Source organism: Vanacampus margaritifer, chromosome 6 (assembly GCF_051991255.1).
Source record: "Vanacampus margaritifer isolate UIUO_Vmar chromosome 6, RoL_Vmar_1.0, whole genome shotgun sequence".
In the NCBI taxonomy this organism is placed as follows: Eukaryota; Metazoa; Chordata; class Actinopteri; order Syngnathiformes; family Syngnathidae; genus Vanacampus; species Vanacampus margaritifer.
In genome coordinates this window covers 23,512,767-23,528,267 of record NC_135437.1, presented here as the reverse complement: position 1 = coordinate 23,528,267, position 15,501 = coordinate 23,512,767, and the positions used below count along the sequence as shown (strand labels likewise).

The 15,501-nt window shown below is 41.6% G+C and overlaps 2 protein-coding genes across 3 annotated transcripts in view; one reads left to right on the top strand and one right to left on the bottom strand.

Annotated features, from left to right (window-relative positions):
• Positions 1-2,692, bottom strand: part of btbd11b (BTB (POZ) domain containing 11b) — a 100,844-nt gene extending 98,152 nt beyond the window's left edge. For both annotated transcript variants that reach the window (XM_077568926.1, XM_077568927.1), the window contains exon 1: positions 1,660-2,692. In XM_077568926.1, coding sequence (XP_077425052.1) covers positions 1,660-2,515 — 856 coding nt within the window. In that variant the 5' untranslated portion in view covers positions 2,516-2,692. The remainder of the gene's footprint in view (positions 1-1,659) is intronic.
• Positions 2,693-7,365: 4,673 nt separating this feature from the next.
• cry1b (cryptochrome circadian regulator 1b) lies at positions 7,366-15,366 on the top strand. Its single transcript, XM_077568232.1, has 11 exons — positions 7,366-8,060; positions 8,509-8,617; positions 8,860-9,002; positions 9,088-9,272; positions 10,854-10,942; positions 11,270-11,410; positions 11,493-11,804; positions 11,897-12,048; positions 12,350-12,552; positions 12,927-13,061; positions 14,078-15,366. The coding sequence occupies exons 1-11, from the start codon at positions 7,903-7,905 to the stop codon at positions 14,173-14,175; spliced, it is 1,725 nt and encodes a 574-aa protein (XP_077424358.1). The 5' UTR covers positions 7,366-7,902; the 3' UTR covers positions 14,176-15,366.
• Positions 15,367-15,501: the final 135 nt, after the last annotated feature.

The window sequence follows — 15,501 nt, the reverse complement described above, 5'->3', positions numbered from 1 at the left end:
ATTCATAGTTTCACAAGCAATCCTTAGATGAACTACTTGTACACGAAATTGCCCTGGATGTCATTATTTTACACACAACCTAAAGTTACAGTTTGTTAAAAAAAAAAAAAAAAAATCGTAGACCAACATAAATCAAAAATAAATGTGCTTAATAAGACACACATTCAACTACTGGTAACACAAACACATATGACAAGGATTAACGTCCTTACAACGTCCTTAACTGTGTCACACAATGCATTCTGGGAACGATATATATGCAGAACAGGGAGATATAACACGCTCAGAACTTATAAAATGTTCAGATCGGATCACGAATTTGAGTCACAGATCGGTTCGATTTTTTCGGATGAGCAAAAAAATTCAAAGATAAATACCTAGTAGCCTGCTTTATCTTAATTTATTTAGTAAAAAGCTTTTGCCTATTAAATTAAAAAATATATATATATATATTATAATATGGTCGTTTAGGATCTGGGAACACAATATGAGGCAGATACATTCTTAATATATACATGGTTCATGTGTAAAATAATGTATTAATGGTTTAAAGTTCCTAAAATCTAAATATGTTTGACATTTTGGGTTGAATGTTTTTTTTTTCCCGTTGTTTTTTTATTATTATTTAATGGGCAATAGTGTTTTATAAAATAACTGAAGACAAAGTTCTATTTATCTGTTTATATATATATATAATGGAAAAATGCAATTTAAAGCACATTCCATTCATTTAAACATGAAGAGTGAATTACAAAGTAGCCTCGATCCAGAATATTGAAAGAGGGAAAGAAAGCTCGGTTGTGGGGGCAAGGAAGGCCTGATGGGTCGCCGGGCTAATAAAACGCTGGGGAAAAGCCTGTTCACACACTCAAGTTGGATCAGGAATAGCATTCACTAAAGGTGGCTTAAAGGTTGCCAACAAGCACTTTTCCTAAAAAAAAAATCTGAATTTGAATGATATTCTGCAAGTAGGCTACTTCCTTCCAGGTCATCTTGCTAAGAAACGAAAGGGAAGAAGTTTCTTGGCAAAACCGAGAATCCTAAGAGGGCAAACGACTGGTCGCCATGCAGCCACTAGATGGAAACCTCTTGAAACAACCATTCACACTTCCAATCAGACCCTCATTTAGTGGGAAGTTGGGAACTGAATCCATGCTGCCTGCGTCGGCTGCTACCCAACAAACTCAAATGTGGCACTCAACTGTTTTTTGAAGTTTTGATAAGAATTCAGCCTTTGAAACCATTTACTTCACTGTAACATCTTTTTCGACTGTCAGTCTGACACTGGTAAAGAACACTAAAATTATCAAACCATCTCAATTGTTCTGCCTTGGTAAAATGACATGAAATGCTTTTGATGAATGCATGAACGTTTACTACTTGTAATGATGCCATATGTTTTGGCCTTTGCCACGTGAAATTACGTGTGACGTCATGGTGAAACGTCCTATACTGCAAAAACACTCACATGAAATCACTTAAAAACTGCAGGCACTAATAACGTTGCATTTTACAGACAGTGTACGCATAAACTCAATGAACCTTTGGGGGTTTCACTCCATGGCCTCGTGGATTATCAAGCCATCAATCAAACTCAAAATGCACGAGTTTCATTTGAAAAGCGGTTACAGTTAAGTGCCCCTGCAAGCCGTTACTCACCACTTGCATTCTTCCCACACATGAGGTGCTGCCAGTGCTGCAGTGACCCCCAGAGCTCAGCATCATTGCTGATGGCCTGCTCCAGGCTCTCCACGCTCAACTTGGGGATACTATCGTCCCGCTCCAGCAGCGCACTGCGGAGCACTCTTGCGTATATCTCGCGGAAGAGGCTCTCCATGAACGCCGCCAGATAGATGGCCGCGTGCTCGTGGATCCTGACCGCGAGCCTGCTATCGACCATCCACCTGAAGAATTTCCCCACGTTAAAGACGAGCCCGCAGCGCACGGACTTGCCGCGGCCGAACTTGTCCTCCTCCGTGCTCATGTTGTACAGGGACAAAGCGCCGAGGGCAGCGCCGATGCAGTTCGTGGAGACGACCCACGACAGGACCATCTTTATGGCACTTTGGATCTCGTATTTGGTGCATTTGGCGTAGCGCAAACTCAAGCGCTGCGCCTCCTTGGCGACCCTGACGAGGGCCCGGCTGGCCAGCGCCGAGAGCCGCAGCAGGACGTCCTGCGGTGGGCTCACCGCGTTCATTCCCTCGTCCTTCTGGAGGGCTCTCGCCACCTCCCCGAGGCTCCACGGCACATCCTCAAGCTCGGGTAGTTTGGCGCACTGGCCGGTGCACTCCAGGATCTCGGCGTCTTCGACCAGGACCGTGTTGACAGTGTCCAGGCTGTTGTTTCGACTGTGCATGGAGTCCGTTAGTTGCCAGCAGTTTCCGCCATGTGCCTCCGAGCAGCACAGCGACGCACTGGAAGACCTGAAGGAGTCGGCGGCTCCACCATAACCCGAGTCGAGAGTCAAATCCTCCAGGGTCCTCGCTGCTGCTGACTTGCTACTCCTTGCCATAATTGTGCTTCATAGCGACAAGGAAAAGTGGAGAGAATCGACGAGAGTAGGTAGGCGCGCTCCATGCACAGGAAATGATATATTCTGGACGGGTCTGAAGTGTGTCCGATGATAAAATACAAAGTTAAAAGAGTACGAGCTCAGTGCACCAGCCGTCAAACAGCTTGACCAGCGCAGTGCCTGACATCTGGGGGCGGGGACATGGCGGCAAGCTGGCAGCCAATCGGCAGGCGATGCTAGGCACTAGCTCTTTTTGATTGGATGAACCGTAGCTCTCAATAGAAAGTCACTAATAAGGTGCGTCGTGAGGCTTATTAATAAAAATGCGCTGTAAACAACACTGTGTCACCTCTGATACACATCCTAATTGCAAGTGAATATAGGATAAAAAACATTTGCACTGAAATATGAACGATTGCCACATTACATTTGAGGCCGAAATAAATTATCATAAATGGCTTCAACTTCATTTCATTTATTTTCATTTAACACTACAAGGCAGGGTGGCCGAGAAGGATTAAGCCTTTTACAATATATTTTTTCGGGCCTATGCCTGATTGTAACATGATTCAAGACCATTAATAATATATTACAGGCATAATGTATCATTGTGTCTGTGTGTGGATGTTACCTCCAGAGACAAAGTATTTCCAAGGTCATTTGCAACGCGGGATCACTTTCAGGGTCTAACCTGTTTGCTTTGCTTTGTAACTTGCAGATTCTGTTTGACTCGTGTATTTGTAGCTACAACGTGATTAAATAAATAAATGTGCACACTTCTTATACTCAGTTATTTTATGATGTGTAGCTTTTGTTTTTAGAATAGGATTATACAACCGGATTACTCATTAGAATTTGCATGATTTTAGTTATGTGACTAAAACGTTGCGTCGTAAAAAAAATAATATAGGTTAATGGCAAATGAGTCATATCATAAATCCCAGTACAGTAAAGTGATTTGTTTTTGTTTTGTTTGTCTGCATGCAGCAAGATTCACCATTAGGGACGTGATGAAAATCTTTCTGGGGCAATAGTGACCTCCAGTGGCACAGAGTGGTACTTCAACAATACGGAATTTACGGATGATTTTATAATTTATATAGCTTGTCAATTAATAATCGAACTGCAATATGACATTTAAATTTAAATATATATATATATATATGTATATGTATTATTTTCTTTTTTTATTTCGTGAAATATACAACCATACAATAATAGAAAGAAACATTCAATTCAATGACATTTATTTTTAAATGATCAGGAAGACATTATTGCTGATTAATTTTGTTTTTTTTATTAAGTGCTTCTTACTCAGTATGGCAGGCAAATCACATGTTCACCCAATCTCATCAAATGAAGGTGGAAGAGAATTAGGATCAGATCTTTTATTTTAGAATTCTGACATTATTGTCAGAATTCTGACTTTAAATAATGAGACTTCTGACTTTAAATTCTGAGAATTCTGACTTTTAAGTCAGACTTGTTCTGACTTTAAAGTCAGAATGCTCACTCAAAAGTGAGAATTCACTTTAATTTTAAGTGAAAATTCTGAGAATAAAGTAAAGATTTCTCACTTTAAAGTCAGAATTCTGAGATTAAAGTCAGAATTCTGACTCACTTGAAAGCCAGAATTCTGTCAATAAAATGAGAATCCTGCCAACCTTTTTTTGTTTCTTCTTCACTGGCCCCAATCCTCTTCCTCGGGATTGCTTTGCATTTTTTTTATGCAGTCTTTATGGAGAATAAACATTAAGAAACATGTGTTAAAAAAATATATTACAAAAATAAAAGTGACTAAAGGATGATTTAAAGCTATCCTGGGATACCCTTTCATAGTTTCCAATTACATTGTTTATATCACAGCTTCATTGTCGGTGGAGCCAATTAAGCTTTCCAGATGAAAGACTGCCATCAAGCAAAATTTAGTGAGAGAACATTTTGCAGTGATGACGTTCAAAGGAGAGGCACCTGGCTCTACTCTTGGTCTTCAAGGTGATGTTGGCGCAAGCACTCCCTTTCTCAGGTCTCCTTTGGGGTGCCAAAACATTACAAACATATCTCCTTTTCATGGTGACTATATTTAGATGAAGATATTAATAAAAGGCAAAAAAAACAGCATCCGTTTAGTACTGACTGTAAGAGATCATTTGTTTCACTGTCAGTTTCTGAGTTGTTCTATTGTACATTCATATTGGAACTACGTCTGGTGTGCTAAAATTAATTCTGAGCAAACTGTGCGATGCCATGTTTCTGTTAAGATACTATTGTCTTACCTTCAAGTACTTTTATGGTACATTGACTTAATTGCTTCTTGCTAATGGACTAGAGCCTGTTGTTCTCATTGTATGCCCCAATAATGTTCTCTTGTACAGCCACTTATCCTTTACTCTGTGACATAAAATAGCATGGCAAGAACATTGTGAACATGTGATGTCCTTTTTTGTTGAAAAATACGTTTGAGGCAAGTGCTGAATGAAGGTCATAAATGGGAGTGGCAGTAGCTTATCCTTTAAGGGCTTGGTACGAAAGTGTTGCAGTTGGAATCATGCTAGAGAGTAGAGTATGGACAGTTGCATGCATTAGGTTCTACTGTTGTGGTTCCCTTCAGCAAGGCACCCCCTTCACTCCCCAACTAAAATCTGGGATCACAACTAATTATCTGTGGGGCAGCAGTCTTTAAGTTAAGTTAAGATAAGTTCCAACTATAGAGGGATCACACTTCTCAGCCTCCCCGGTAAGGTTTATTCAGGGGTGCTGGAAAGGAGGGTCCGTCGGGAAGTCGAATCTTGGATTCAGGAGGAGCAGTGTGGTTTTCGTCCCGGCCGTGGAAGAGTGGAACAGCTCCACACCCTCGGCAGATCCTCGAGGGTGCCCGTGTCACCCGGGGAGTCCTGTGGGGAGTGCTTCGGGAGTACGGGGTACCAAGCCTCCTGATACGGTCTGAGTTTGGTCCACATTGCCGGTAGTAAGGTGAATTTGTTTCCAGTGAGAGTTGGACTCCGCCAAGGTTGCCCTTTGTCGCCGATTCTGTTCATAACTTTTATGGATAGAATTTCCAGGGGCAGCCGAAGCATTGCATGGTCCGGTTTGGTGGCCTCAACATTGCATCTCTGCTTTTTGCAGATGATGTGGTGCTGTTGGCTTCTTCAAGCCATGATCTCCAACTCTCACTGGAGTGGTTTGCAGCCGAGTTTGAAGCGGATGGAATGAAAATCAGCACCTCCAAATCCGAGACCATAGTCCTCAGTCGGAAAAGGGTGGAGTACCCTCTCCGGGTCGGGGATGAGATCCTGCGACCAGTGGAGGAGTTCAAGTATATTGGGGTCTTGTTCACGAGTGAGGGCAGGATGGAGCGGGAGATCAGCAGGCGGATCCGTGCAGCGTCTGCAGTGATGCGGGTTCTGTATTGGTCCGTTGTGGTGAAGCATGAGCTGAGTCGAAAGGCCAAGCTCTCGATTTACCGGTCGATCTACGTTCCTAACCTCATCTATGGTCAAGAGCTGTGGGTTGTGACCAAAAGAACAAGATCCCGGATACAAGCGGCCAAAATAAGTTTCCTCTGCAGGGTGTCCGGGCTCTCCCTTAGAGACAGGGTGAGCAACTCACTGCTTCACCGCGTTGAGAGAAACCACTTGAGGTGGCTCGGGCATCTGTTTTGGATGCCTCCCTGGAGAGGTGCTTCGGGCATGACCCACCAGCAGGAGACAACCCGGGACACACTGGAGAGAATATGTCTCTCGGCTGGCCGGGGAACGCCTTGGGATGCTGCCGAAGGAGCTGGTTGAAGTGGCTGGGGAGAGGGAAGTCTGGGCTTCCCTGCTAAAGCTGCTGACCTTGCAACCCGACCCCGGATGTAGCGGTAGATAATGGATGGATGGATGGATGGATGGTTGGATGGATAGATTGAATCCTCGCATAGCTGTATAGAAATCAATATTGATATTTAAGTTTCCTACCGTGTTAAATGATTGTTAATAAAAAACGTGAGAACATGTTAACAAACAAGTGTCTTCGTGTAAGATGGAAAAGTAATTTGAGCAAATCTGTTATTTCAGAAGTGTGTCAAACTAGGAACCACTCTCATTAATTAGTTCCTAAAAAGCAGCTCTCAATTTCAAAATGGTTGGTGACCCCTAATTTTGATTATTCAATTAACCGAAGAAGCATGTTTTTGCAGTGTAGGAGGAAGCTGGGGTAGGCTACATGGAGAAAACAAGCAAGCAGGTGGATAACATGCAAACGCCACACAACAAGGCTGTAGATTCAATCCCCCGCCTTTCTGGTGTTCTAATAAATAAATAAATAAATAAATAAATAAATAAATAAATAAATAAATAAATAAATAAATAAATAAATAAATAAATAAATAAATAAATACTGTCATTTATCACTGATCACCAACTGATCTTTTGTAAATATTTATTAGAAGGAAATCACAAGAGTTAACGGATTTCATTAGGGACGATTAATAACGGTTGGTGGTTGTGAAAATACAGCGTGGTCATAAAATCGAGTGAAAATCGGCGCAAACAGGACAGCAAATCGAGCATACCCTATCCGAGCCAGCGCGGTCCGACATGTGCTTATCCGGGTACTTTTCAGTGTAGCACAGTAAATCTACACCAACCTCCTGATTGGCTGCTTTTAGCGGTAGCGAAGCTTTAAAACATTTCCTTTTTTGAGGTGGTACTTTACTTTGGCTCACAATGTATAGCGAATAACCCCCAAAGTCAACGTTTGTGGGCGTTAGAGTCACTTAAACAAAAGATGTAAGCAGGGGCCAAAAAGCACACTACTGAAACGTGACAGTGAAAGAGTTGTATAATGGCATGCGCTGACCAATCACAGCGCCCCGTTCCACCCTGAATATTCCAATGGGGGGGAGATGTTGACACACAAGGAAAGGACAGCTTCGCGCAATCCGTTTATACACAAATAGGTCGCTAGATTAAGTGCATGCCTTGTTTTAGACGACGTCTGTTTTTGTGTAAGATTTATGTTCGCCTTCAGAAACTAGACGAAGATGTTGGGATTACATTTCTATAGCATATGCCAACGTCGTCGCTGCCACTGACAGGAAACGGTTTGTTTTGGCGTTTTATTTTCTTCGTCTGTTGTGGTTTTCTGCAGTCCACGCACATGCGACCACAACTGTCCAGGAGAATTAACAGCGAGGAAAGGTTAATGGAGCTAGGTTAACGTTAGCACGAGTGCTAACTTGCCTTCGGCAATTCGCTGATTTTCTTTATAAACGGGCCGTATATAGAGAATTGTCCTGCCTAAATAAGCACAGCGCAGGGGGAGATTTGTTCGTCTGTTAACTGTTCGGGGCCCTCCCGTTTATCTCCTAAACCCACCATATATACGAACAGCGCGCTGTCAATATGGTGGCCAACGCAGTTCACTGGTTCCGAAAGGGACTGAGGCTGCACGACAACCCGTCTTTAAGGGACGCTATCCGGGTGGCGCACAGTTTACGTTGCATCTACATCCTCGATCCTTGGTTTGCAGGCTCGTCAAACGTGGGCATCAACAGGTGGAGGTAAGTTTACAAACAGACTCTTTATTATTTATTTCTCTTTATTCTGTTGAAAGAATACTGACTACTGAAAGGCTATTCTACAGCCTTTCCTTTACACCCCATTGGACTTAAGCAAGTTTACCTCCCTGTAGTAATGCTGATCCTCATGATGAGCAATTGTTCTGATCAGCCACACGAGGGCGTGCGTGAAATGTTCTTAGCATTAAGTGGTTTCTTACATGGTCTTATATTCATTTTATGATCGATATAATAAGTAGACTTCCCTTCATGTGAAATTCTACTCACTCTACTGCTAGTATCAATCTTTCGCACTCAAACCCGTTACCTTGTGTATCCAAAGTCCAAGTCCTTCCAGATGCACTACTAACATTCATTTCATCCATCCATTTTCTAAAACGCTTGTTCTCATTGGGGTTTCATATGACACATCCTGTCTGATTGTTTGCAGGTTTTTGTTACATTGCTTAGAGGACTTGGATGCCAGTCTGCGTAAGCTCAACTCGCGCCTCTTTGTCATTCGGGGTCAACCCACTGACGTTTTCCCCAGACTGTTTAAGGTAGGTTTGATCGAAGAGAGACAATGCAGCAATTCTATAGGTAGAGTTGAATATGTATTTAGTTTTAAAATTGTGTCACACAGCTTTGTCTAGATTGGATGGATAGAATATTTTTGTTATCCTGCATGGAACCATGTAATCGCATGACTTCCAAACTAACATGAAGTTCCTTTTTCCAGTCCACCTTGCGATGTCTAAGGTCTCAAATTAATTTTTTTGCTATATTTTCATTTTCTCTTCAGGAATGGCAGATAACTCATTTATCCTATGAATATGACTCAGAGCCTTTTGGCAAGGAACGTGATGCTGCTATTCAAAAGCTCGCTACCGAGGCAGGGGTTGAGGTCATGGTGCGGATTTCGCACACCCTCTATGATCTAGACAAGTGAGTGGTCAAACACAAGTGGTCAAACACTGCGTCTGCCAGTTTGAGTTAACGAAGTATGTTGTGTTGAATTCCTTTCCAAAAGGATCATAGAAGTTAATGGTGGCCAGCCTCCTCTTACATACAAGCGCTTCCAAGCTCTGATCAGTTGTATGGATTCTGTGGACGCTCCGGCGGAGACCATCACATCAGAAGTCCTCAAAAATTGCGCAACACCCATCAGTGAGGACCACGATGACAAGTTTGCAGTGCCATCATTAGAGGAACTTGGTAAGACTTTCAGCTAATATATGTCTGCTGCTGATGCTGTATGTGCAATAAATGCAGGTGTAACTTAAAAAATATATTTTTTATCACAGTCTTTGCTTTACAATATATGCTTGAATATTTATTTGTTTTTGACATTCCTGTTGAACGGGGCTGTTCTTTAATTATGGGACTGCTTTGCGTAGCAAGCAGCACATATTACTATCCTACAGAAAGGGGTTTATTGTTGCGTAAATTATTATTATATCATCTTCCACCGATTTTCCGCTTAAATGCGGCCCGTACCGTAGATCGCACCGGGACAAATGAGGTATCAAACGATGCGGCTCGATCGGACTCGGTGCAGCATTATTTTTCTAGGAATTCCCACTTACCATGGCGACGCAATACCCCAAAAACTACCCCAAAAAGTGCCATAGGAATGAATGGGAAATGGAAAGAAAAAATCACACATCAAGCACCTTTTTCCAAGACACGCTGTGCACGCATACGTTATCCGACCGATACGAATTTTAGCTCATTTTGTAGGAATTTTTCCCATCTTTAGTTCAGTGTCGAATTTTTTTTAAGGAATGAAAGCTCTCCCCTCTGTGCGGGTTCAAAGACAGTGAGTCATATAGCATTTTAACACACTCTGTTTTAGCAATTAGCCAGAGTGCCGGGAACCAACAAATCTCTTGCCAAAAGTCAAAAGTTTCACTTCAACTCGTCACCATGGCCACAATCTTTTGTCACTAGACGTCAAATTCTGACATTTTGTAGTCACGAGTGTCTTCTTTCAGACAAACTAACTTTTATTTGGCTAAGGTGTCATTTAGTACCTTTATTTTCCCTTTAAGCGAGTAGAAGTTGGACTCTCTCGCCTATCTCTCCCATGTTAATTTGGGCGACTTTTTCCTCTTCATTTCGGATAAATCATAAGTTTTCAACCTGCTCTCATTTGGTCATTTTTCATCCGATTAAAAAAATGAGAACATGCTCGTGTTCCCCAAACCCTTGCCGTTCTAACGAGCCATTTCTTGAATCTGTATCTTGAAGAGTTAAGTCGTGGGAGGCTCTTCTTTGAGGTGTGCGTCTCTCATTCAATCTCAATGCAATGTGGGTGCGTGACGGCTCCAAGTCAAAAATGTATGTGCGCTTTTAAAGTGACAGTGACATATTTTTAGATTATGGTTAACTTCCACATTTCTTGACCGATTCCAGTCATTTAAATTTTAAACTGTTCAGCTCATTTACATTTTTTGAAATACATTTTCAGGGACAGTGAGATACTTTTAGTTGATGTTGATTATGGTTAACTTCCACATTTCTTGACCGATTCCAGTGGTTTAAATTTTAAACTGTTCAGCTCATTACCAAAGAGTCAGCAGTCCCATTCAAAATTTCCGCGGGAATTTTTCTAGTTCTTTTATCTTATAACTATTAGTACATGGTCTTTTATTATGCATAGTACAATATTATAATTTTGCAGCTCTGTGAACAGTTTGGCAACTTGAAATGTGTTCTAAATGTTTTTAAATAAGGAAAATGTGTATATGAACCCTACAACAGGACCCTGCTTACACGTGTTTGCTTCTTCCTCAGGTTTTGAGACCGAGGGCCTCACAACAGCAGTTTGGCCAGGTGGAGAAACAGAAGCTCTCTTGAGACTCGAGAGACATCTTGAGAGAAAGGTACACGGGCCATACCTGATGTCCAAAATCTACTATAATGGACCAGCCATACTGTTTTGCTTAAAAGTTGGACTTTTCTTGGGGCTAGAAGTACAACAGATTTTTTTTTTCATACTCCCACATATTCCCTTCAGATTCAAATGTGATTCTTATATTACGTTTAATAGTCATTCAGCCAGAATGATAGCTCGGCTTCAGTTGTCATGTTGCTATTTGGTGAATCCTTTCTTGTGCCTTTGAGACAAATGGGAAACATTTGGAGTTTTGTGTATGAAATGTTCTTGGTGAACAGAATATATCAGCTTTTGTTTTGTTGTTATTTTACAGGCATGGGTCGCAAACTTTGAGCGTCCTCGAATGAGTGCCAACTCGCTCCTGGCAAGTCCTACAGGCCTCAGCCCGTACCTTCGCTTTGGATGCCTGTCTTGCCGACTCTTTTATTTCAAGCTCACTGACTTGTACATGAAGGTAATTCTTGTTGTTTTAAATGGAACCTATCACTACAGAGGATTTTTTTTTTTTGATTTGTAAACGTTTGTCTGTCAAATAGGTTAAAAAAAACAGCACGCCACCACTTTCCTTGTACGGCCAACTGCTATGGAGGGAGTTCTTCTACACCACCGCAACCAACAACCCGTGTTTTGACAAGATGGAGGGAAACCCTGTTTGCGTCTTGATCCCCTGGGAACGAAACCCGGAGGCGCTGGCCAAATGGGCAGAGGGACGGACAGGCTTTCCTTGGATAGATGCGATTATGACCCAGCTGCGGCAGGAGGGTTGGATCCACCATTTGGCCCGGCACGCCGTGGCCTGCTTCCTCACCAGGGGAGACCTCTGGATCAGCTGGGAAGAAGGCGTGAGGGTAGGGACACAAATTTGTCGATTTCCTTGTAATCGTTTGTCTGCGTGTCGCCTTACTTCTTTCCTGAACGAGCCACGTCTGCATGCCGGCAGGTGTTTGAAGAGTTGCTGTTAGATGCGGACTGGAGTGTCAACGCTGGCAGCTGGATGTGGCTTTCTTGCAGTTCCTTTTTCCAGCAGTTCTTCCACTGCTACTGCCCTGTGGGATTTGGCCGACGTGCGGACCCCAACGGCGACTACATTAGGTGTGTAGCTTTTCTCAAATTTACAATTTGTAGTTTTTGTCCCCTCACATACCACACGCATGAGCGAGGTTCTCTATTGTGAGCTCATTTAAGGATGCCACTTGTGCTTTGATGCTTTTTGACAAAAATGTCAAAAACAAATTTTCCCAAGGTAGATTGAAAAGTTCTTCAAAAGTTCCTACGGTGGAGAAGCCACTATTGCTACATTTGAAACAGGACAATTTTTCTCTCAATGCAATACCAAAATGACCAGCCTGTCAGGTTAACCTAATCTTTTAATTTTCTTTTTTTTTTTTTTTAGGCGTTACTTGCCCATATTGAGAGGCTTTCCAGCCAAATATATCTATGATCCGTGGAATGCCCCAGAAGAACTCCAGAAGGCTGCCAAGTGTATCATTGGAGTCCACTACCCAAAGCCCATGGTGAACCACGCTGAGGCCAGCCGCATCAATATAGAACGGATGAAGCAAATTTATCAGCAACTTTCCTGCCACAGGGGACTATGTAAGAGCTACAGTCACACTTGCTTCTGGTGTTTTGGATTAGCAACTCTCAATTGCACACTGCCATAGTTATCCTGTTGAAATGGGAATGCGCTCCTAAACAATTTGATTTACATATCTCAAATGTGCATTTAAGAGTTTAACTGTATGAGTGACGTTAGACTTTAAACTCTGTTATATGCTCAAGCTCAAAATGAGGACAAGCACTTCAGAAAATAGATGATTGGATGATTCTGATTGTGTTGCTTGTTTTCCAAGCAAGTAGCAAAGTAAGATTGCTTATTGATTTTATATCTGAATGTGCAATGAACTGTGGACCTTGTTAAATTGTGTTGGGCTTTATGGTTTAATTCTGCTGTTTGGCATTGTATTCAGGTCTGCTGGCAACAGTCCCACATAATTCCAACAGCGGGACAAACGATAATGTGGGAGTAGTCAACGCAGGAACAGGTCAAGGGCTAGAAGGCTCCTCTGAAGATGCATCAATCCAGAAGGGGACATCCAAACAAGGTAGAGTGGTTACGCCATTGGCAGCATCTTGGGTGGGACTCTTTGAATGTCTCACGATTTGATTCGATTCCGATTTTTGGGCCTGCGATTCGATTCGGAATAAATTTTCGATTAAGGGCGATTTTTGATTCAAAGTGATTTGATTGAAAATGATTTTTGCTTCAATCTAGAGCTGTACAAGGATTTGTAATGATCTACTCCAGTCTGACTCACTAATGCTAATTAATTAGCACACTACTCAACACTTTTATCACTCAAAAGAACGGCTCCACACTGCAAAAAAACAACTTTTATTGGAATAACTTGATCGTAACTTTTTCCTTCTACTCTCTAATGTGGCTACAACTTAACAGTGTATTAGACCGCGTGGAACCACACTGCCCCTCAGTGGCCAAATCCGGTACAACATGAACAGCTCTCCAAATAAAGGCACACACAGACAAAGGCAAGACAGTATAAAATAATTTAAATAAAAATTGATTTTGGGACATTTAAAATCGATTCTGAATCCTACTAAATGAGAATCGATTTTTTTGGGGGGGGGGGGGGGCACACACCTAGTTAATATGCGAGGCTTGAAATTAGCGGTTTCACATCGCAGTTTGCATTTGTGCCTCCATCAAAAGGCACTGAATAGCAAAATTGAGAAACAAAACAGCTTATTCCAAATGTTTCAGTCACCGGAGTTTTGACCTTAACCCGAATATTACCGGCATGTAAACATAGCCACTGTTACTCCTTACTCAATTTTAATTTGCCAATCGTCAGCCACCTTGGATAATAAACAATACAATTATATGTTGTATTTCAATGTTGGGGCAGAGGTGAAATCACATCATGATCTTAAAATACAATTTAAAAAATGTGTAGACTTAGAGGGTATGAATCCTCCATCTCTATCCACTATCTTCATATCCTCTCCTACAAAAGCTCATTTTGTAGCACACACTAAAAATGGAAGATCATATCACCCAAATCTTTTGTTGCTCATGTGTAATTTGTTTGTTTCCATTTAGGTGGTCTGAATGCAGATAGAGGACAGTCGAGGCAGAAGCGACGGGGTGAAGAAGTTCCAGCCGAGAGCAACTCCAAATCCTTAAGGACAAGCAAATAGTTTCGCAAAAGACCAAATACAACGGATCCCCCAGTCAACCTGAATGGCATCCTCCCCCATTGTGCCTTCAGCTATTTCCAGTTTACTGGAACCGAGACTGCCCTTGGTGGTGTCGCACAGTGATGGATTCAGATCTCTGCATTACAGACTATTGAATTTGTTATGAGGGGGACACGTAAATGCAATGTGAAACCATGCATTTTAGGCACAAGGACTACAACACAGCCAGTTATTACCTTCAACCAATCTCCCCAAGTTACACATTCCGGGAATTTGACCTGGTTGCCTTTTCCCACAAAAGTAGGCCAAGCTTTTGCAAAGCCAATAAACAATGAAGCAATGTTGTTCATTCCCCAACTGTTTGTTTATAAATGGTCAGGTACACATCTGCATATGAAAAACATAGCATACCTTGCAAAGTAAAAAGTTCTTGTCATGCTTTAAGATTTGAAGCTCCCACCACTGTCAAAATTTAACAACCAACTTCTATTAGTGAGCTAAACTATCAAACATCTTTATTCCAATTGGTTTCACGCACATTAAGCTAGTATAACCCTGAACAAAGTAACTAGTCCAATGTTACTGTCATTTAAGAGACTGCACTTTGTATTGCTGTTGAACTGTATGGAATTCTTTCATCTAATTTATACAAGCATATTGATTCTGTTGACCATGATATTTTAAATATATACATATAAATGTGTGTATTTTTCAATTTGGATTATGTATTTTATTGAAAACGACAGGATCAAATCCAAATATTTAAAAAAAAGTTAAATGTATGTTTTCTTTATGAAGTGAAGAAAACTTAAAGAAACTGACGCCATGGGATATTACTTTGTAAATACTTGCTTAGTTCAGAAGGCATTTTTTGTTATGACCGCCCATGAAGAAGAAAATATTTATCCCCTGCCCCACCCCCAACTCTCCGCCACGACTATAAATACTATAGTATAATTTGTGTCTCTAAAATTGTTGTAAGTTCACCTCTGCCTATGAGCTAATTCTCCTTGCGCACTCCCTGACAATGAGAGCGCCACTGCCACCTACTGTTGTTGATGTGCTATGACATTTTCTTCTAATATGGCCAAACAAACAAAAAACGTTCCTGAGGACTGAGGTCACGAGCCCCCGACCCGCATTAATTTATTTAATAAAGAATGACCATATGTAACCCGCTTTGGAAATCAACATTGTGATGTGCTTATTATTATTTGTCTGCTTTATGTCAGTTGAGTTGACTATGTGTAAGGGACTTTAATAACTACACTAAGTGTATCATTTACATGCTACTGAAGTTTCCGCCCCGTGATACGATAATTATGC